The sequence below is a fragment of the Chaetodon auriga genome, chromosome 13, assembly GCF_051107435.1.
Source record: "Chaetodon auriga isolate fChaAug3 chromosome 13, fChaAug3.hap1, whole genome shotgun sequence".
Taxonomy (NCBI): domain Eukaryota; kingdom Metazoa; phylum Chordata; class Actinopteri; order Chaetodontiformes; family Chaetodontidae; genus Chaetodon; species Chaetodon auriga.
In genome coordinates this window covers 25,140,114-25,162,846 of record NC_135086.1, presented here as the reverse complement: position 1 = coordinate 25,162,846, position 22,733 = coordinate 25,140,114, and the positions used below count along the sequence as shown (strand labels likewise).

The 22,733-nt window shown below is 41.6% G+C and overlaps 1 protein-coding gene across 1 annotated transcript in view; it reads left to right on the top strand.

The window, feature by feature from the left end:
* nyx (nyctalopin) overlaps positions 1–22,334 on the top strand; it is a 29,704-nt gene extending 7,370 nt beyond the window's left edge. Inside the window, exons 4-5 of the mRNA XM_076746700.1 lie at positions 13,346–13,650; positions 15,253–22,334. Of these exons, the coding sequence (XP_076602815.1) occupies positions 13,346–13,650; positions 15,253–16,075 (1,128 nt within the window). The 3' untranslated portion in view covers positions 16,076–22,334. The remainder of the gene's footprint in view (positions 1–13,345; positions 13,651–15,252) is intronic.
* The last annotated feature ends 399 nt before the right edge of the window (positions 22,335–22,733 follow it).

Here is a 22,733-nt window from a genome sequence, read left to right as displayed (position 1 = left end):
AATGTCATTCCCTCCTTTTTGACATGGTAACCATGGTAACCATATTACGCATCAGGTGCACGGCTCGCGGCCCCATGCATTACTACCTCAGATGACGCTATGGCGACCGACACACCTGCAGCTGCTGCTGCACCCTTTGTGCCCTTTGTAATTACGCTTGGTTATAAAAACTTCAGACAAGACGGCACCAACAAAAGAAGCGCTGACTGCGAAGTCTGCATTACCAAGATTAAGGACGCTGGATCAACCACATCAAATTTTATCAGGTACCTGAAAACTCACCTGGATAAGTCACATTAGCGCATATGGATGGTTACCAAACATGTTTAGCCCAGCATCAGCTATGTTTAACTTAGCTTGCTACCAGCTTTGTAACTGAATATTTGAACAGATGAGTGAATGTTAGTGTGCTTGTCACACTTATTTGCATGGAGCAGTGTTAACATGACGTTTATTGGGTAACGTTATTCATCTACGTTCCTACAATGCCAACAATGCTTTGATTTGGTGAGGTGTACATTTTCTATATTTTTGTTCTTATTATGGCCCGACTGAGCCTGCACAATAGGGGGCAAGATATAATGTAACTGTATCTTCATGTTGGAAGAATACAGTCTCCTTTGAAGGAAATCATTCATTGTGTGTTTTCTTCATATTGCATTGCAGTGCCCTGTTTAAAGTGATCATATAACAAAGGACTAATCAGTACTGATACTTTATGGTAATAGATAAAGGAGAGATAATAATACAGTAGATGCTTTGAATTTCGTAGATATAGCTGTGCAGTATTCTTAGTAGACCGAATAGCAGCAGATGATAGAGGGCTCATTAAAACAAGAAGAGACATGAGAGATTTATTTTTTAGAGACTTGAGACTTGACTTGGACTCGTGACCAAAGACTTGAGACTTGACAAAGTCTTACCCCACAAAGACTTGAGACTTGACTTGGACTTGTGACCAAAGACTTGAGACTTGACTTGGACTTGCAAAAAAAGACTTGTGAACATCTCTGCTGTCAGGTCAGCAGTCTTCCCCATGATTGTGAATTCTACTGAACCATACTGAGAGACAATTTAAAGGCTCAGGAATCCTTTGCAGGTGTTTTGGATTAATTAGCTGATTAGAGTGTGACACTTTGAACCTACCAAGGGCCCCTCATGAGGGCCCTTTTAGGTCAAGCGTTTCCTCATGGGGGCCCCCCACACTGGGAGCTGCTCCTGGTCTACTGATGGGGGCGCTGCTGAGGAGATGGCTCTGGCCTGAATGGCTGGAGGCCTCTGCACCTTGGTGTGGGGCCTCCTGTCTGCCTGGGTTGAGGTGGTCTCGGGCGGCGCTCCACGGTCATGAGCCGGGGGCCCTCTCAGTGTGGATGGCCCCCAAAGGTGGCTTATTCCTTATCTTGTCCATATGGGTGTGTGCACAGGTGTGTGTGTGCGTGCGTGTCTGTATGTAGTTATGGGGGTGGGAGGGCTGGGTTTTCTTCTTTGTTGTTTGTAGCCTCTGTGAGGCACTTTGTGTTGCTTTTTAAGTATGAAAAGTGCCATATAAATAAATAAAATTTGAAGTTTGAAGTACAATATTGAGCCTTTCCACAATATTCTAATTTTCTGAGATTTTAAATTTGGGGTTTTCATAAGCTTTAAGCCATAATCACCAAAAAAAAAAAAAAAAAGAATGAAAGAAAGGCTTGGGATGTCTCACTTTGCATGTAATGAGTCTATATGATGTATTAGTTTCACCTTTTAAGTTGAATTACTGAAATAAATGAACTTTTGCACGATATTCAAATTTTTCGAGTTTCACCTGTATGCATCGATCAGAGAGATAATGGGAGGATCATGCTTGTTTCCAAAACTGGATGCATTGCCATGGTTTTACCAAATTAAGCTGATGAGTAAAGTACATAACTGCACAACATGCCCTTTGGCAGGCATTGCTTTCTCTGTTCTCTAAGAGCTGTGTTCGGGTACTCAGCAGTAAGTCAGACCTGTTTCCAGTGGGGGTTTCCCTCAGTCAGGGCTGTGCTTTGTCACCAATCCTGTTCATGATATTCATGGACAGGATATCGAGGCGTAGTCGGGGGCAGGAGGGTCTGCAGTTCGGTGTGCTGAGGGTCTCATCGCTGCTTTTTGCAGATGATGTGGTCCTGCTGGCATCATCAGTCTGTGACCTCCGGCACTCACTGGATCAGTTCGCAGCCGAGTGGGAAGCGGCTGGGATGAGAATCAGCGCCTCTAAATCTGAGGCCATGGTTCTCAGCAGGAAACTGATGGATTGCCTACTCCGGGTAGGGAATGAGTCTTTTCCCCAAGTGAAGGAGTTCAAATACCTCGGGGTCTTGTTTACGAGTGAGGGGACAATGGAGCGTAAGATTGGTTGGAGAATCGGAGCAGTGGGGGCAGTATTGCGTTCCCTCTACCGCACTGTTGTGACGAAAAGAGAGCTGAGCCAGAAAGCAAAGCTTTCGATCTACCAGTCAATCTTCGTTCCGACTCTCACCTGTGGTCATGAGGGCTGGATCATGACCGAAAAAACTAGATCACGGGTACAAGAGGCCGAAATGGGTTTCCTCAGGAGGGTGGCTGTCATCTCCCTTAGAGATAGGGTGAGAAGCTCAGTCATCCGCGAGGGACTCGGAGTAGAGACGCTGCTCCTGTGTTGAAAGGAGCCAGTTGAGGTGGTTCGGGCATCTGGTAAGGATGCCCCCTGGGCGCCTCCCCAGGGAGGTGTTCCAGGTACGTCCAGCTGGGAGGAGACCACAGGGAAGACCCAGGACTAGGTGGAGAGATTATATCTCCACACTGGCCTGGGAACGCCTCAGGATCCCCCAGACAGAGCTGGTTAATGTGGCCCTGGAAATGGAAGTTTGGGGTCCCCTGCTGAAGCTGTTGCACCTGCAACCCGATTTCAGTGGTTGAAGATGAGGATGATGAGTACAGCAACTGTTGTTGATGTGGTCGTTTGGGGAACTACAGGGACACTGCATGCTGAGAGACTGTTAAACGTGATGGCAAAAGCACTCCCTGGACTGAGGCTCAAACACAAGTGTCAGTTTGGGGTTAGTGAGATAACTTACCTGGGCAACAAACTATCTGCTGCAGGAATACAGCCAGGCCTGAAAAGATAAAGGCATTAACTGAATAAAGAACCTAAAGACAAAACTGAGCTGCAACTTGTTCTAGGCTTGGTTAATTATGTGGGAAGATTTCATTCCCAACTTGCCCTTTATGATGTATATGTATTGCCCTTTCCTAGCGTGCAATGTCTCCGAGTACTGTATTTTTAAACCCATCAAATCTGAGTTTGAATCGAGGTTTAGGTTTAGCTGCTGCTATTTGGAGTGTTTATGCTGCAGTGTAGCAGACTCAGTTAGCAATGTGAAGTCAGCAGCTATTAGGGTTGGGCGATATGTTGAAATTTTCCAACCAGCCACCATGAGACCAAAACAACAACCACCGCTAGCCAATATATTCATGCAGGTGTGTGTGTAGGATTCAACTGTGAACCTGCTTGGCTCCTCCCTGGGCTTTCTGCTTTGTTTGATCCCAGCACATATACCATTCCTTTTGTCCATGCAATAAATTATTCTCTTTATTAATTACTCTAGTCTCCTTGCCTGTCTGTGTCTGGACCTGGATTCACTATCTGAGCCCCTTAACTGTACGATCTGGCCACAACATGAACCCAGCAGACACAGCATCCCCTCCTCTATTTTCACCACCTCTCACAAGCTCTCGCTGGACAAGGTGTCTTGCTCAGACAGCATGATCAGCCCTAAAGACTTTGTTGACTCAGGTAACAGATGTATCACTGATGGCGTTAAACTTGAAGAACCAACTCATAGTTCAGCTCTCACAACCACCAGTTAACAGCCCTTCTCCTATGCCCTGTGAGCCCCTTTTCCCCTACTCCAGTTCCCTATGCACGATCATTTTTTGACAACCCCCCATATATGCTAGTAAAAAGAGCCAAGATTTTGTATCTGATGTGCTGCCTCCACGGAGCTGCATTTACCTGTGCTTTTGTTGGTGTGAGAGAGGCAGTCAGCTCTTTGTTTTCCTATTAGGGGTGAAATGAGAACGATTTTTGATCACCCTTTCCATGGCAAGAATGCTGCCAGGAGACTTCTGTTCCTCCATCAAGGCTTGTGGACTGTTGCTGAAATATCAGTTGAGTTTCACACTCTGGGCACTTAGAGTGATTGGAATGAGAATGTGTTCCAGGGGCTTTTCAAAACACTTTGTCCGAGACCATAAAAGATGAAATGGTGTCCAGACATGAGCGCAGCAACCTGATTGAGTTAATATCTCTCTACGAATTGATAACCGTCTGTCGGAGTGAGAGGAGAGGAAAGAGTATGCCATTTAATATTACTTCTGTATTTGTTCCTTGTTCATCTCCCCCTCCCATCTCTCCTCTCAAGTTTGTCTCAGAACATGAACTGATGCAGCTTGGCCAGGCCCGTCTCTCATTTTTGCACCAAGAGTTGCCTCTGTTGTGGTCAGTTTGGCCATTTCCTCTCCTCCTGTCCCCTGCGTCTAGTAAAAAGGGAGGCCTGACAGTAGTGGGAGATATTCTGCTGAGCCGTTCATCTCTCCCACATCTTTGCTAAATGTAGTAGTGTGGAGAGGCCAGTGCTTCACCTTCTCTTGATTACGGTACCAAGGTGAGCTTTTTAGATCAAACAGGTAAAGATACTCAGCTGGCTATTAATAACATGCCCCTGGATTCTCCAATTGAGGCCAAAGCTCTAAGTGGTAATTCAAGATGGCGCCATGCAAGTGGCAGCTTGTTACAGCATCTCTGGCTGCTTTGTTTCGCTAGTCTTGGTTGATTGTGTGTACATATGGATATACAACTCCTGAGACAAGTGATTTGCTTTTTACTACTTTGTGGACTACTTAAATCAACTTCAGGAGATCCATTGAACTTCGGTCCATTGTTTACACTCAGGAACAACTGATCATGCTAAGCAACACAAGCATACTCCCAGTGGAAAGACTGGTGATCCCCAAGGAAATAAGGAGAAGGAGAAGGGGATGCAGAGCTGGGGTGAAGTGCAGTGAGAAGAAAAGACAGTACAAACCATCCATACCATCTGTTACTATGGGGAACGTGAGATCTCTCCCAAATAAATAAATAAATGGAGTGTAGTCTCATTTATTTCACCGAAACGTGGCTAACGGACTTGCATGTTATGTTGTACAATTTTCAACTGCTGAGAGCGGACAGGAGAATGAAGGAGAGCAGTAAGAGGAAAGGTGGGGGCATAGTGATGTTTGTGAACAACAGATGGTGTGACCCAGGGCGTATCAGTGTGCAAGAGCAGTGCTGCAGAAGTGACATTGAACTGTTCGCTGCTTGCATGTCATTGCAATAACTGTGTACATCCCCCCATTTGCTGATGCAGCAGCAGCATGCGAGCTGCTATACACTGTGGTTTCACAACTGGAGACATCACACCCCCAGGCCCTCCTCCTCATCTCTGGTGACATTTCTCTGTCCTCCACTCTCCCCACTTTCACACAGTATATGAAATGCCCCACCAGAGGCAATAGAACACTGGACTTACTGTATGCAAACACTAAGGATGCTTACAGTTCATCACTTCTCCCCCTGCTGGGCCGTTCTGATCACAACCTGGTTTATCTGTTCCCTGCATACATACATTTGGTGAATAAACATTCACCAACCATCACGTATGTGAGAAGATGGTCAGAAGAGTCCAGTATGGCACTGAGGGACTCCTTTCAAATCACTGACTGGAATGTGTTGTACAGTCCACACAGGGAGGACATTGACAGTTTAACGACTACATTAACTTCTTGTGGAAAACGCTATGCCTTCCAGGAAGGTACGGTGTTTCCCAAACAACAAACCCTGGGTGTCTCTGGAACTGAAAGCCCTACTGAGTGAAAAGAAGAGGGTCTTTAGACCAGGGGCCAAAGATGACACATACCACACAAGCCACATCACCCATTGACACACACGCACACTCAGACACCAATGACACAGCATCAGCAACAATTTCAATATCTTGCCCAATAACACTTTGACATGTGAACTGAACGAGACAGGAATCAATGCACTGACCTGATTGCTGTCTGACCCACTCTACCTCCCGAGCCACAGATGCCCCAGCCAGTATGGCTCTCCTCTAAAGATCTCCACCTAAAAGTGGAATCAAATTCGTATGACAGCTACCGTCATCAGTCCCTCTGCTGTGCATCTGAAACCTCCGGCCTCTTACAAGATTCACCACGTCATATATGTTATATAGGTATACAGGCCCGAGGGGCAGTGCTGGGTATCCTGCAAACAAATTGTGGATCCCTCCCTCATTCGTGAGTTCTACGTTGTTGACCTGGACAATCCTGGTTGGACACCAGGTGGCACCAGTAGAGATAGGTGTACTGTTATGTCTGCCCCTCGAACAGAATGTGTCGCTGAGCAGTGTCACTCTTTAGGAGCAGACCACTAAATTAGCAAAATAAAATAATGAAAATCACCCCTAAAAAGCAACCGATAGCCATTACATTTTTCCAGTCACCCAACCATAGTAGTTATCACTTTGTTTCCACAGAGCTTAGGAAATATATGCCTCCAAGTATAAGCATGGATTTTATGTTACTTATGTAGCACTGTGTGCTAAGGTCATGTCTAGGGCTGAACTATTAATATGTTTAAGTGCAACATCCATATCACAGGAGCTGGAATGTTTTGCTAAAACATAACATGTGTCACAACATACCATAAAAAATGAAATATTGTGGTACTATGTCCTGGTCTATAAATCGTATTGTCCAGACATAAGGGCATATGCTTGTCAAAATTGTCAAAATGCAATGCAAAAATTTTCATTCTCACTTAAATTGCAGAATCTGTCAAAATAATCACAATGATTTTTTTTGCACATTGTTCAGACTTTGTCATATCTAATGCACATAAACAATTGATTTAAAAAAGGGAGATGTACTGATACAGCCAATATACAGATGGTGCTGTTTATACATGCATTGCATTACATTGTTTGGTGAATGTGATGCAATAAAGGCGGCACTCTTGAGAGTGGCAGTGTATGCTGTGGAATTTTTTTTCCTTAGATGCTAACAGAATGGCCTGGCCTACTCTGCCTCTGATTGGCAGATCCTGATATTCTTACCCTAACTCTAACTAATCATCCCTCCTTATGCCTAAACCTCATAACAAACCTCTAATACATACTCTCTCCCCATAGAGATAATAAACTGTTTAGTGATGAAGGTGCTTGCCTGCCAAATATTGTTGACTGGTGTTACTATAACTTCAAAGACGTAGTGAGCCACACAGCGTCAACATGGCCAACACATTAGTCTCTACAGCAAGTTTGTTGCTCAACTACAGAATCATTGTGCTTGGCTGCCCCACCAGAATGCACATGGCAATGATTTGTTGTTGCACGCTTACAGTTCCTATAGATGATGATTGGTGCATTCATGTACAATCCATAAAAAGTGCTGGATTAATTTTGTTACACCCTGCATCTCAGCCTGTCCGAATTTGGGGGAAAAACTACATCAGGGGAGGCCAACAATGAAAAGTTTGTTTGAGAAAAGGCATGTGTGGCGTGAATGCATGATATCTGTGTCACCTGCCTGAGTTCCACGCTCAATGCATGAGAGTTGGCAGCCCCAAAATAACACTTTCTTACTTTCCCATTGACATCTAGCTTGGTGGATGGTTTTAGTTTTATTTGCCTCGATTTTGAGATATCCACTGCAGAGAAATTTGCTGCAACCACAAAACAATGGAAGTGACGAAATCAAAATGGTGGTACAGTCACAAAATTACATTTGAAACCAAAACAGCTTTAAATTGAAACAATGTCCTGATTGACCTGGACAATACACAGGACAGTACATGTAGACAATACATTAGGAAGTATCGCCTACCAAAGATGTAAAAATGTCTTTCTTTTTTCAGTGGTTTGATCAGCAAAAGGTAACTCCATTCACCTGCAAAACCTGAGCAAATAAAACCATAGCTATTTGTATGATTAGCTACAGTTAAGTTTAAGATAAGATGAACCTTTATTAATCCCACAGTGGGGAGAGTTGCAGTATCACAGCAGCAAAGGGGATAGTGCAATCGTAAAAAGCATCAGTAGCAAGATACAATAAATAAGTAAACAATATGATAAGTAAAATAGACAATGGTTGAATTCACATTATTATACATAGGAAATAATTGATATTGCACAGTTTTGCATATAATGATATTGCACATAAATGAGTTTGTCAGTTTCTGCGTGTGTTCAACTGGGAGAAGAGGTGTTGTAAAATCTGACTGCAGCAGGAAGGAAGGACCTGTGGTGTCTTCACAGGTGAATCAGCCTGTTCCTGAAGGAGCTGCCAAGTGCTGTCAGAGTGTCCTATATAGGGTGGGACATGTTCTCCATCAAGGGTGATAGCTTAGCCATCATTCTCCTTTCTCCCACCATTCCACTGGGTCAATGGGCATCACAGGACAGAGTTGGTCTTTTTGGCCAGTCTCTTAGGTCACTTCCTGTTAACAGTTGAGATGACACTGCCACAGCAGACCAATCCATAGAAGACGGCTGGTGTCACTACAGAGTCAAAATGGTCCTCAGGAGTGCTCCCTGTGCTCCAAAAGACCCGAATCAACTCAGCAAATACAGTCTGCTCGTCTCTCTTATATAGAGCATTTGTATTGCTAGTCCAGTCCAGTTTGTTATTCAGGTGAATACCCAGGTACGTTTAAGATTCTGCTATCTTGAAGTACGTACCCTGGATCTTTACTTGTGTAGGATTGTGTTTGCATCTGTGGAATTCCACCACCAGCTCTTTGGTTTTCCCTGCATTTATCTGGAGGTGGTTCCACTGCCCCCCAATCCATAAATCTCTGGGTCAGCTCTGATGATTGCACTCGTCTGAAAATGCCAGAGACAGGATTGTTCCCTGCCAGACCCCTGTGCTACAGACAAGTGGGACAGACTCACAGTCCTGTTTCTTTACATACTGTGGCCCAGCCTTTTCCAGGTGTGAGAGAGAGATCTATGAAGAAGGTATATGACAGCTTCATCTATCCCAATGCCAAGTTTGTAGGTGAATTGTAGTGGGCCCTAGGATTGAGCCGGATACTCATTTCAGACGAGTTGAGAAGACAGAGCTGAAAATGTCTCGTGTCGCGTCGGTCACTGCCTCCACTCCGGTTGTTTTTTTTTTTGCTTGTACTGAACGCGGTGCTTTTGAGAAGAATACAGTGAACGCGGCTGACATATTATTTCCCTGTTTGCCATCACTGGATGTTTGCATGAATCACCAAGTTCACACAGATCATTAAAAAATAGACAGTCTTACAGACCACTTACACACATACAGACATATAGCTGAACACACAAAGTAGCCTATATTAATATTTTTATTGGATATCAATTTCAGACTTAAAATAATGTACCGATTTAAGCCCAACCCATTTCCGATTTTACTACCACGCCCACTTCTGGTTTAGTCCGCCCACTCAGAGTACAGATACGGATACAGATAATTTAGATGGTTGAACAGATACAGATACAGATAGTGGTGTACTCGCTCATCCCTAGTGGACCCATTGATAGACTCACCAGGAAGCAGATATGGAGAAGGACCAGCCCCTTCAGGGTCTTCATCAGGTGTGATGTCAGTGCCACTGGCCTGTAGCTGTTGAGGTTGTTGGGGTATGGTGTATTTGACATTGGTACCACGCAGGATGTTTTCCACAGCTGTGGCACTCTCCTCAGTCTCAGGGTCAGGCTGAAAATGCACTCAACTATACCGCACAACTGCACAGGACTGTAAAAGCCTTGAGCTGATGCAGCATTTCTTTCCTTGATCCTCCTGGGTTCTTTCCTCACCTGGTTTGTTGTGAGGGACAGGTTGGAGCAGGTGGGCTGTGTCCTGGAGGTTGTAGATGGGTGTGTAAATTGTTATCTTAAAGAGCTCATAGTACCTTATTACCCCACTAGAACATGGCATTCCCAGAATGCAGGCTTACTTATGGTTCCTAAAGTCTCCAAAAGCAGAACAGGAGCCAGAGCATTTAGCTATCAAGCTCCTCTCTTGTGGAACCATCTTCCAGTCTTTGTCTGGGAAGTGGACACGTCCTACCACGGCGTGTGACTAACTTAGTTTCTTCCCCGGAGTCTCTGTGCTTTGTCATCTCACAGGTTCCCATGGATAGTGGCTGGATTGTAGATTACAGCAACGTCTCCTGCCATGGCCCTGCTTGACATCCACTGCAACTGCTACTAGTATTGTTATATCCACTGTCACTTTTTACTGTGATTGCATTTCTCTCTCTCTCTCTCTCTCACTCTCTCTCTCTTGCTCTCTCTATCACCCAACGGGTCGAGGCAGATGGCCGCCCACCCAGAGCCTGGTTCTGCCTGAGGTTTCTGCCTGTTAAAAGGAAGTTTTTCCTTACCACCTTCACCAAGTGCTTGCTTATGAGGGAATTGTTGGGTCTCTGTAGATAAAAGAGTTTGGTCTGTACCAGCTCTATATGGAAAGTGTCCTGAGACAACTTCTGTTGTGGTTTGGCGTTTTACAAATGAAATTGAATTGAATCTAAGACATTGGATAGGAAATACAGTGGATGTACAGTGGTGGCTGAATATTGTGGGAATGGGGGTGTAGGTGGTGGTGGGACAATATACAAGGGCTGCAGACAATGGGGTTTCAGCTCTCATGTCTTCTAATCAATGGAGACCCGGATGTGAGAGGACACTGGCATGGTTTGTTCACCGCTTCTCTGTTGGGATACATACTTTTCGCAGTGTCAGTAATAGCTTTCTGGCCGTCCAGTTTGGTAAAGATCTATCCGTCTATTTGGAGTCTACCAACCACTAACTGGATCACCGATTGGATCACAGGTTCCCTGTAACATTCAGTTCTCAGCACCCAGCTCTTCATCATCGGCCTGTTTCCTCTCAGTCACATAATCTGCCGCCATGGTCTCCAGTTCCACTGCTTCGCCAATGACATCCAGCTCCTCATCTCCACCAAGACAATGTCAGCTGCCACCAACTCAACCCTGACAAACTGCGTCACTGAAATAAAATCCTGGCTTCAAGACAATTCGCTCAAACTCAACAGTGACACATCAGAAATCATCATTACTGGATGAAAATTACTCTGTAAATCCACCCCCAACATCACCCAAAATATCGGTGGCTCTTCTGTATCCATCTCCCCTCACATCCCAAATCTTGGCATCATCTTCTTCCAAACCCTCTTCTTGGACCAGCACGTTAAACACATCGCCATGACAGCCTTCTTTCACCTCAAGAACACCGCCCACCTCTGGCCATCCCTCTCCTCTACAGCTGCAGAAACCCTCATCCATGCCTTCATCACCTCTCGTCTGGACTACTGCAAACAGTCTTCTTTATGGTTCATCTACAGAAATTCTCAATAAGCTCCAATACATCCAAAACTCTGCTGCCTGTCTGCTCACCCACTCTTGGACATGACCACATCACCCCCATCCTCTACAAGCTCCATTGGCTTCCCACCCCCCAGAGAATCCGTTTTAAAATCCTCCTCATGATCTACAAAGCCCTCTGGTCCCAGAAAAAGCGCTATACACTGGGGGTTGCAGCAGGGAATACTGGCCAGGGAGAGGGGCAGATCACTGAAGCCAGAGATGGCTTTAAGGCCCCTCCAAACTCCCCTAATGTTGTTCTCCTCCAACTGATCCTCCTTTAGCTATTTTCTCCCCTCCCTGAACCTCCTCCTTACCTCCCTCATTACCCCACATTATTCAGCTCCTGTTTATTTTCTGACCTAAAGGCCCTCTTTTTTCCTTGAGGAGAGCCTTTATGTCAGGAGCAATCCAGGGTTTGTTGTTGGTAAAACACCATGCGGTCCTGGTGGGTATGGTATTCTCCACGCAGAAGTTTATATAATCCAATACACAGTATGCAAGAACGTCAGTGCCCTCCCCATGAACACCACAAAGTACTTATGACTCAGTTGTATCAAAACAGCCCTTCAAAACAAACAAACAAACAAACAAAAAAAGAGTACAAGAGTTATATGTCTCCTTGGTGCTGACATAAAGTAAATCTAGTATTTTATTGTATCTGGTGTAACATGTAACATTTTGAATGAATGTGGGAAGAGTGGAGGACAGAGAGGCATAAATTAAAGTCAACAGAAATAAGAGGGAGGGCATGTAGGTGCTATGTCTGCAGCCTGCTTCTAACTCTGAGGGACACAGACAGTGTCAGCATTTGCGAGGGGGGAGTATACATCACTATCATGATAACATGCAAGAATTCCCTTGGCAGATAGTGTAGTCTGTTAACATCCTTAAAATGACTGTACATGTACTCTTTCTCTGTCACAAAAAATCCTGAATCTGATTGTACCATTATGTGTTGTTTCAGAAGTTTAACTACTTCACAGGAAATGTCTCCAACTTTACTGGAAAGTCCATTTTCTGTGTTTGTACATTGGAGGCTTCAAGCTTCAACCTAATATATGTGCAAGTTGAGTGCTGAACCAGGATTGGTTCTAAACTCTTTGTGATGCCACAAATCATGGTCATATGCTTACCACTTTTAATTTGGATTTTCAGTGAGTGCGGAGAAACTTTCCACTTTCAGCAGATGAATGTGACACCAGCCTTCTAGTGTCAAATTGCACAATACACCATTCTACACAGTGAAACTCAAATATTCAGCTGTAGGAACAAGAAGAAAAACATATTCTTGTGTGAAGGGGACTTTAATCATGATGTGCCCTTTGTCCTGTCCACTTGCATCGTCTAGAAACAATTCAAAACAACATACGTGTTAGGAGTTGGCTTAATGCATAATGCTACACTCCCGGTATTCCCTCTCATGCTGAGCCAGTGCTGCTAGCTGCTAGTCCATCTTTTTGGAAAGAGATCTCAAATCCCCCATTGAGGGGAGGACAGGCTTAGAACATCTTCTCCTGGTGTGGTGCACAGCACTGGCATGGCTTCCCCATCTCTTCCTTATCGTCTTGCAGGGAACATCAGGTCTCTCCCTGGACAACACTTTGTTGCAACTGATCCCTGGGGGCAATGACAATAGGGCCATGGCTGCACTCAGGATCCCTGGATGCAATTGTAAACAACACAAAAACCAGTAGAAAGACCAGAACATACTCAATGTGTTTAGTCTCCCTCGTGCACTGACAGGTTAAAAAAAGCAATGCAAGTTCTCTTGACAGTAGCTTTGGCTGAGGATAGTTTTTGTTTGGGTAACTGAACAGTAGCTTATGAAAGAACATATTCAAATCTGCATATTCAACCCACATCTGAACCTCTGTCCTGCAGGGCCTGTCCAACTTAGTGAACCTGAAAATGGCACACAACGAGTACATCAGTTATCTTCATACACGAACATTCACGGGGCTGAAGAAGCTGGTGCGACTGGACTTGTCAGACTGTAACCTCTTCAACATCCCAGACCGCATCTTTATAGAGCAAACCGCATTGAAGGAACTGCTGTGCTTCCAGAACAACTTCAGGAGGATCCCAGGAGCCATCAGAGGCATGGAGAACCTGACTCATATCTACCTGGAGAGGAACAAGATAGAAGCAGTGGCCTACAACTCCCTGCTGGGCCTGGGTAGTCTCAAGTAAGTCACAGGGTGGAAGTAGATCATTTAATACTAACACACTGGTAGGATAGCATCACCTCAACAGCTACCTGCAGGAAATAATTTACCAGGAGTCTATGTATGTGTAAAGCCTTCATTGTGTAATTAGGGGTGTTATTTTGTGGTTTACAAATATTAACAATAATTGGCTGCTATCATTACTCTTGTAGTGGTTAGCCAGCCAGCTAGATAATAAGTAGCCCCAATCCAGGAACATTATATTGCCATCTCTTTAAATCTGCGTTTTTCAGACTCAAAGGCTCATGAAATTGGTTACAAGAAAAGTTTAGAAAACATGAACTCACTAGATGAGTAGACCTTATTCTGAGGTTCGAAGGAGGGAAAAAAACTACACACTACGCAGATGTCAAATCACAAAATACAGGAATTCCTTTGACAGAGAAAGGTCTCTTTCGTGCAAACCATGCCAAATCAAAGGTGTCTTGGGAATGCACTGCTGAGTTCTGCCACTGGTGGTGGGAAGATGTGCTGCTACTAGAATACTACAGTAATACGACCGAATTAAACAGTAGTTTCCTTCATACAACTGAGGAATAGTTCTTACACACACTAATTAACACTATGTATACCTATACAAGTAATACAGTGAGTGGGAGGATCTTTGGCATTCTGCTCTCTGGAGTAAAGGTTCTATTCCCTTTCTCCACAGATAGTCCAACTGTAGGTGACTGGCAGTTGGACCACCTTCAAAACATGAATAGAGAGAGAAAAAAAAAAAAAACCTCCCAACTTTAACATCAATACAAAACATGAGCCACTCCATTAGAAAACATGTCAAAAGTACATGAGTATATAAAAAAGTTTTATTGTAAATAATTGTTTTGCTCTCAATTGCAATTAGGCTAATCCCATTAAAGATAAGATGAAATAAGATAAGATAAGACTTTATGGATCCCACACTGGGGAAATTTAGTCGTTACAGCCAGGAAGTATTAAAAAGAGCAAGCACATTGGCATAAAGAGGTCAAAATAAAAAGTGTACAGGTAGAGAATAGAAAAACAACCATGTATATGTACATTTGTACAGATTATAAAAAAATAGTTAATGCCATAAAACCCCTACTGCCATAAAAAAGTACGATTGTTAATATTCTTATGAGAAAACTACTAATGACATACAGTATGTTGTTTTGCACTTGAGCAATACTATTGCACTTGTGAAATACTAGGACTATGTAAATGCACAATATATACAGTTTCTAAAAGTACTGCTGCCAATATGGATAACAAATAGTGTTATTGCACAGTTGAGAGAAATATACAACTTAGAAATTGCACCAGATGAAATGGATAATGTGAGCATATATTAGCATTGGTAACAGTAATGCAAAACAAAGTGGGTTCATAATGTAGAATTGTGACAGACAGCATCAACACAACGCTACATTACATGTTGCTGGAGTTAAACAGTGTGACAGCTTGGGATGAAAGACCTGCAATAGTGTTCCTTCTCATAGACTGGATGCAGCAGTTATTGAAACTGTCTCATGAAGGGGGTGGGATGGGTTGTGCATGATCGATGTCAGCATGGCTAACATTCTCCTCTCACCCATCTCCCAGGTACCTGAACCTTCAGGAGAACCGCATCAACGTGATCCATGACCAGGCCTTCCAGGACCTTGTGCGGCTGGAGAACTTCTACCTCAATGACAACTTGCTGTCTGATCTGCCCCGGCTTGCCTTCAAGGGCCTCAGCCGCCTCAAGATGCTCAACCTTGGGGGTAACCAGTTGACCAACGTGTCCAAGACCTGGTTCAGTGACCTGGTGGAGCTGGAAGTCCTGTACCTGGACAGGAACCAGGTGCTATACATCGAAGAAGGCACTTTTGAGAACCTGACGAGCCTGATCACACTCCACTTGAACAGCAACAACCTCACCACCCTTCCCTTTCCTGTTTTCCAACCAATCTACTTCCTGGGCCGCCTCTACCTCTTCAGAAACCCCTGGGAGTGTGACTGCTCACTCGAGTGGCTGAAAGAGTGGATGGAAAACTACAGGCTAGTGCGGGACATCCCCTGTGCCTCCCCTTCCTCTGTGGCAGGGCTGGATCTCAGTGAGGTGGTCTTCGCCAAGATGAATGGCACATGCGTGGACCCTGCAGAGCTGAACCTGACCACAGCCTCCTCAGAGATCATTTCCACCACAGAGAACCGCTTCAACAGCCTCATTTCCAAACTGCTTCAGCAGGAGCTCAGAGAAGAGATGGGGAACAGTACAGAGAGCCTCCACAATGGGACACGACTGGAGCCAGAGGATGGGCAGCTCTCTGCAGGGGTTGGACAACAACGGGCCCAGGCAAGCCAATCTTGCATCCTTGTAGTGTGGCTCATCTTTGGTTTGATTGGACAGTCAGATATTAATATTAGTCTTTCTTGCACATGAGAACTGTGGAAAGCTACAAAGATTAACTATTGAAATTGTTCACGAGATGTTTTTATTTATCTAAGAATGCATCAATGAATAATCTTCCTTGCAAGTGTGGTTACTGGTGTGTTTCTGCCCTTTCAAACATAGGATTTGGATTTTGTTTTGTTGTTGTTGAAATCCATCTATAGTATACTGAATATTTTTAGCTATCCTCAGAAAAAAAAGACTCACATTGACATAACATTTATTTTCCCATGAGCTGTTTATACAAAATAATCTATAATATGTATAGATGACCTACTTATATAGGAACAATCACAACTATATATCTGATGCATATCCTCTCCTGCTATGCTGCATGGTTGCAGGATTCATTTCTACAATTATAGAGGTGGGTATTGATTTCAAACTGGGGATCACTGTCGCAATATGGTGAAAATGTATGCATATGTGAGCCTCCACCTTTTGTTCCATTTTAATTAATATTATATAAAACATAGAATTACAGTCTGTTAGGAGTGTTTTTCCTCATATTTTCATTCACATCTGTATGTAAAGTTAAAGGACATAAAAGCTCCTGTAGTTATCTCTGAAACAGATGTCCTCTCTGCTCATTTCTATTCATTCAACACTAAATGTAGGTTCTACAGCTTTTCTATAAATACATTAATCTTCTTATTGCATGTGGCTCAGTGTCATCGCTACTTGTGTATGTACGTAATGGAAGGACTTTCTCATTGCTTTTGCCTCCTTTGCACGGACGTTTTCTCCCCTTATGGCCATGATCTTTCCCTATACAGGGTAGGTGTGATTGCCATGTGTCAGGTTGTGGATGGAGGAGGGAATAGTGTCAAAGCATGTCATTTTTCTTTGGGAGAAGAAATGCTTTCAGAAAAAGTTAAAGACTTTCCCTGTTCTAGCACTAGCCACTGCTTTTTACTTTGGTGGATGTAATTAGTTAGACAAAATACTTTGTCATATGATATATTTTTCTAAGTAAAAAACACTTGAACTTTTGACACGGCTGCTGAGTGAGTCCTGTCAGCCTTGGCTGAGGAGTTGACCTGTTTCAGCTGTGAACGCCAGTTAATCTGTACAGTGGCCTGTTGGTCCTTTAATGTGGGATTAGGCTGGGAATAGACAACTGGGCAGGCCGAATGCTGCATTTCATCCTCCGTCATTTACCATCATTCTCATGCATCTGCTGTCATAGCTATTATCCTGGGCTTCAGCAGAAATGTTATAGAGGTCCAGTAATTTCCTAATAATTTTTAATAGGTTTCCTGGAATAAGAAACAGGAGAAAGTGACAAGGTTAACAGCTACACCACTTTAATTTAGTTTTGTTTGTTTTTTTTTTTTGTGTGTGTGTGTGTTGTGTTCATTTTCAATTTTCTCAAAATAAAAAAGTTAAAAACATCTGGAAGAACTGACACAGATCTGAGTAAGTCAAAGTTAATAGTTATTATTTGAAACTTTTTTTTTGTATTTGTTGAATTGTATGCCTGCCATAGACAAATATTGCATCTTGCGTTTTCATTATCCTGCTATGCCACACTATCTAAATAATAAAAAAAAAAGAAAAAAAATTATATTCCCCAAATTGCGATCAATAAAGTAAAGTCTAAGTCTAATGTTAGCAATTACATGGAATTAACTAATTGAGCACTGTTTTCATTTTCCTTATAACTGTTAACAAATTAGATTTTACTTTCCTGGTACCTTTCTAAGAATTTTTGATAACATATCAGCGAATTGGGAAATGGATTGGAAACAATGGAACCTGTGAATTTAGGCTTAGAAATGTTCAACTCTCGTGGGCAGCCTTGCCTTATGATATGTGATGTTACATGGGTGTTTAACTGACAGGAAATGTGAAGACCTATTTGTCCAAGATTTTTCAGAAAACAAAAATGTTGATTGGTTCTAAAATTTTTTAATAAATGTTCTTGGGTAAAAATTATAATGATTGCATCTGAAATGTAGTATGAAGTAGTAGGAAATGCAAAAAAAAAAAACAAAAAACAAAAAACAAAAACAAGGCAGGTATTAACGGGGTCAAAGCCCCTTGCACAAGTCACACTTGGTGACCTGAGGAGGTAACGTAAGTCAGGTGAGATATGAGAGCAGCAGAGAGATCGGAAGTATATAATTGGTTGCACAGTGGAACAGTGGTAACACTGTTGCCTCACAGCTAGAAGGGTTTGATTCCCGCTGTGGGCGTGTCCTCCACCATGCCATTGGTGACTGCTGCTCTAGGGAAGGGGCCTTTCTGTGTGGAGTTTGCATGTTCTCCCTGTGTTCACCTGGGGTATCCTCCATAAAAAAAACCCCACTAAAAACATGCAAGAAGATCACCACCTGACCAATGGTGACATAAAGGAACTGGGTTCCCAGGCGCCACTGTCAGCTGGCAGCCCACTGCTCCTGGTCTGCCGCGGAGGAAGGATTTGCCGGGATGGGTTAAAAGCGGAGAAAAGAATTTCACTTAAGCATGGCATGTGCAGTTTCCCCTGTAACTCTGCTTTTAACTCTGCATGTTGTGTTGTGACTAATAAAGGGATGTCTTCTTCTTATGTTAGTTCCTGTACCTGGAGAAAGATGTTGCTTTACAACTGTTCCGTTTCCTGTCAGTTTTGAACTCTCTGGGTTTGTCTGGGTGAACTGTGGCATTATGGCTTTGTTACTCTGACACTGTGGGATACTTGAAATGATGGGGGAGGAGCAAAGATGGAGATGCATCAGCCACCTCCTCCATCACTTCAGTCTCTCAAACAAAAGGCAGAGAGGGTGATGTCACAAAACTTTCCAAAAGAAAAAAAAAAATTCACAACAATTGACATTGAAAATTGATTGATAACTGGTGATGAAATTCTGAAAGAAAAAAAAAAAAAAATCAAATCTCACATCATTTGGCTCGTTTTGTGTATACTGTCAAATATTTTTGTGAAATTTGTTTCGAAATTTGATGAAAAAAAAAATGTTATGGATACAGTACAAATTATAGCAAGATACTGAATATTACTAGGGATTTATAGTTTGATCTGAACACCATTTGAAGCACTTCATATCTACTATAAAGAATGTTTGTGTCAATTTTGGTAGAATTTCAATGAAGACATGTGGCAATATAGATATTTACTGATGTGCATATTTTGAAAAATAAAGTGACAGATTTCTGAATTGACCTTCAACTGCAGTGAGGCAAACTTTTGTCACAATTCAGTGGATGTGCTGAAAAAAATCATCTCTTTAAGACATACAGGTGATTGCTTTGGATTTGTGGAGTTTAAAATTTGAAATGTAGGTTTGTTGTAATAAGCCACATCCACTTTAATAATTACCAAATGTTAATCATGAATTGAGTCATGATCCTAGATCATACAAATGCATGGAGCTGATTATGAGATAAGAAATGTTCACATTTGTGGCATCCCTTGCTGGCATATTTATTTTGAAGTAAGGTCTCACTCAACTAATATTAAGAAGGCGGCTTTTCAGCAATTCCAGGACTTGACAGTCATACAGTGGCTACATTAGCCTGGCACCTCCTGCTGAGGTGACATATCCATTTTGATTCTGAGATTTTTAAAATCCATTTTCAATAACAACAAAACAGAGCTGGCCTCGGTCAATGGTGACCCCTTTTTTCAGATGTTAATGCTATGGGATTACGCACCACTCACAGTATTCAGGCTGCAGTTTATTCTAATCACTCACTTGGATTGATTGAAATCACAAAATGAAGCACTTGACTGAGGTCAGCTGAGTGCTCACTTATCTGAAATATATAAGCCTCAGGACTGTATCACAGGCTAGACTTTGTACATTGTGTGAATGACTTCATTTTACAAGTCATTTAAAAGTCAGTTTTAGGTCAGCAACTTATAATTATTTTCACTGATTATTTTGCAGTTATTTTCTCAATGAATTATTAGAAACGTAAAACGTCAGAATATTGACATGAATTCTAGTTACAATTTTTTGTTCGACCCACACACCAAAGACCCAAAAGTATTCTATCTGCATTCATAAAAGATGAAGAAAAGAAGCAAATAGTCACATCACAAGAGTTTGCCATTTCTGTCTGCAGGAAAAAAAGACAAACTATCAATTAATTATTATAATGCAGAGATGTAAATTGTCCCGTTATGTTAATGAGAAAAATATGAACTAGCACTTTCCTGTTCGGTAATATTATGATCTAGGTTAGCTTACCCTATGTGGTTGCTGTAAATAGTTGTGCTGTTTTGTTTTATGTCATTATTATCATTTTATCAAAAGAATCATTTCTATAGACCAGAGTTACTACCTGATCTATACAATGACAAAATCTATAAAATGGTCTGTATTACTTGGCAGATTAGTTGATCAGAAGAAATTTAGTAATCGGTTAATTGTTATTTCGATTAATTGTTAGGATTTTGGACTTTTAAGATGGAGTCAGGGAAGTTGTGGCAAGCATTTTCCATTATTTTTTGACATTTCATACAATTACGTGATTAATCTAGACAATAACTGGCAGATTAATCATTAATGAAAATAATAATCTATTACAGGTGTACTCTGCTTTCTATCGTAATTATGAGACAGAAAGATTTTTTTTTTTGTAACTCATCCTGTGTCTACTTTGGTATCAAGAAAAACAGGGATAGTGCACTGCACAAAAAGACTGACAATGGCAATAAAACAGGCAGTTCATATTAATTGCAAGTTTCCTTGATTTCAGACAGGATTCCTGCCAGTGTTGATACATTTACAGGCTTACTTCATCTCTGCTGCTCAGGATAACATGGGGCAACATGTGAGTATTAAATCTTTTAATACTGAATGAAAAAAAAAAAAGAAAAATTCACTCAAGCAAAAGTACAAAATATACTGGCAACAAAATGTATCTCAATGATCAAAAGGTACTGATTATGTAGAATGACCAAAGTCTGTTTCACTATTATATATTTATAAATGACTGCATTGTTAATTTTGATGCAGAACATGTAAGCAGCACTTTCCTGTTATATATGGTTGAGTGAATTTTAACTGCTGTTCACAATTTTGAGGATTTGAATCTTTAACAACTGATTGCATTTTATATATGTGGATTATATGTTTTGTATTTGAAAGCGTAATCTGAAAATGCAGGGGAGTAAATGTATATTATCCTCTGAAATGTAATAAATAGAAATATCAAGTAGCATAAACTGGAAATACCCATATACAAATACTTCAAAATTGTATTGAAGTAAAATACTTGAGTTAGTGTTTTTAGCAGAGGTGAACAATTACTTGATAGATAGAAACTTAATTTGTAATAGTTGAACCGGACTAACTGAATCATCCTGTTTACTAATTTTAAAACAAGCTATGTTAAATGTATGTTAATTTGGGAAAACTGAAATTAGCATTTTTTAAAATTCTATTGACATTTTAAAGACGTCATGATTAATCAAAGAAAAAAAATTAATCAACAATAAATACACACATTTCAGTATTAAGAATTACAATTTATCTAACCTTCACCACTGCTTAGTCATTAAAGCTTTTTTATCATGGCACATGGAAAATTAATAATTCATGGATAATATACTTATATTTTACATCAAAGTCCTCTGTGGATGACTGATGTCTTTGCATGTGATTGAGCTGAAAATGCATTTTCAATCTGCCCATTTCAAATGAATTTGCCCATAGCTGGACATGAAACCCAAGAGTCAACAGTCAATAACCAGCTTTGCGATAGCGATTATGTAGAATCACCACTGTTACTGGAAGTTGGGACTGGTGACACCTGCACCGGCTCTGGATTTTAGAAAAGAGGTATTGTTCGTATCATACTTATGTCCAGTGGAAATGAAAAAAAGAAGAGCCATTCCAAAATTCACTTTTCCAACACATGAAAGGAAATATATTTAGAAAACTGTTCATACTGAAGAACTTTTGTCATTGCAGAGTCATTTATACAAGGGGCAGTTGTATGTCAGTCTGTTATATTCATATACAGGTTATTCAGACGTACACACTACCTCCTCTTCTCTTGCAAAGTAGTCATATTTGTCGAATGTGTACACCTCCTTTGCAGACAATTACACCGTTTCAGAATAAAAATCAGCATTTTGTTTCTCATTAATTTTTAAACTTGGTTGAAACACTATTAATCTTGGACATCACAGTTCTGAATTGGCAAATGAGGAATATGTTGAAATTGTTTCTTTTTGTGTATGACAAATCAAGAGAAAAAATCAAGACTTGTATTTGATTTTTTTTTTTTTTTTTTTTTTTAACAAACACATCTCACTACATAGTCGATCTTTTTATAAATATGTGGTTTAGAAATGCCACCCGGAATCCAAGGGATGTGCATAGGTGTCAAATCAACATCCGGCTCCATCACAGCTAGTTTTTGGAGGTTTATGGAGGGACACTGACTGACTGACAGCATGGAAGCTTGTAAATGCCCACATGCATGATAACCTCATTCAAATCTCTAAAACATTTATGGATTTATTTAGAAGAGACAGTACCTGGTATGTAGGTAGGTAGAAAGGTGTCTGTGTGTGCATGGCAATACTGTATTGTACTGTACTGTATCATTACAGCTTAGAAAAGAACAGGAATGAACAAACAATGAGGACCAGTGACATGATCTATTGATGAAAAGACACTGCAGTGTGTTTGTG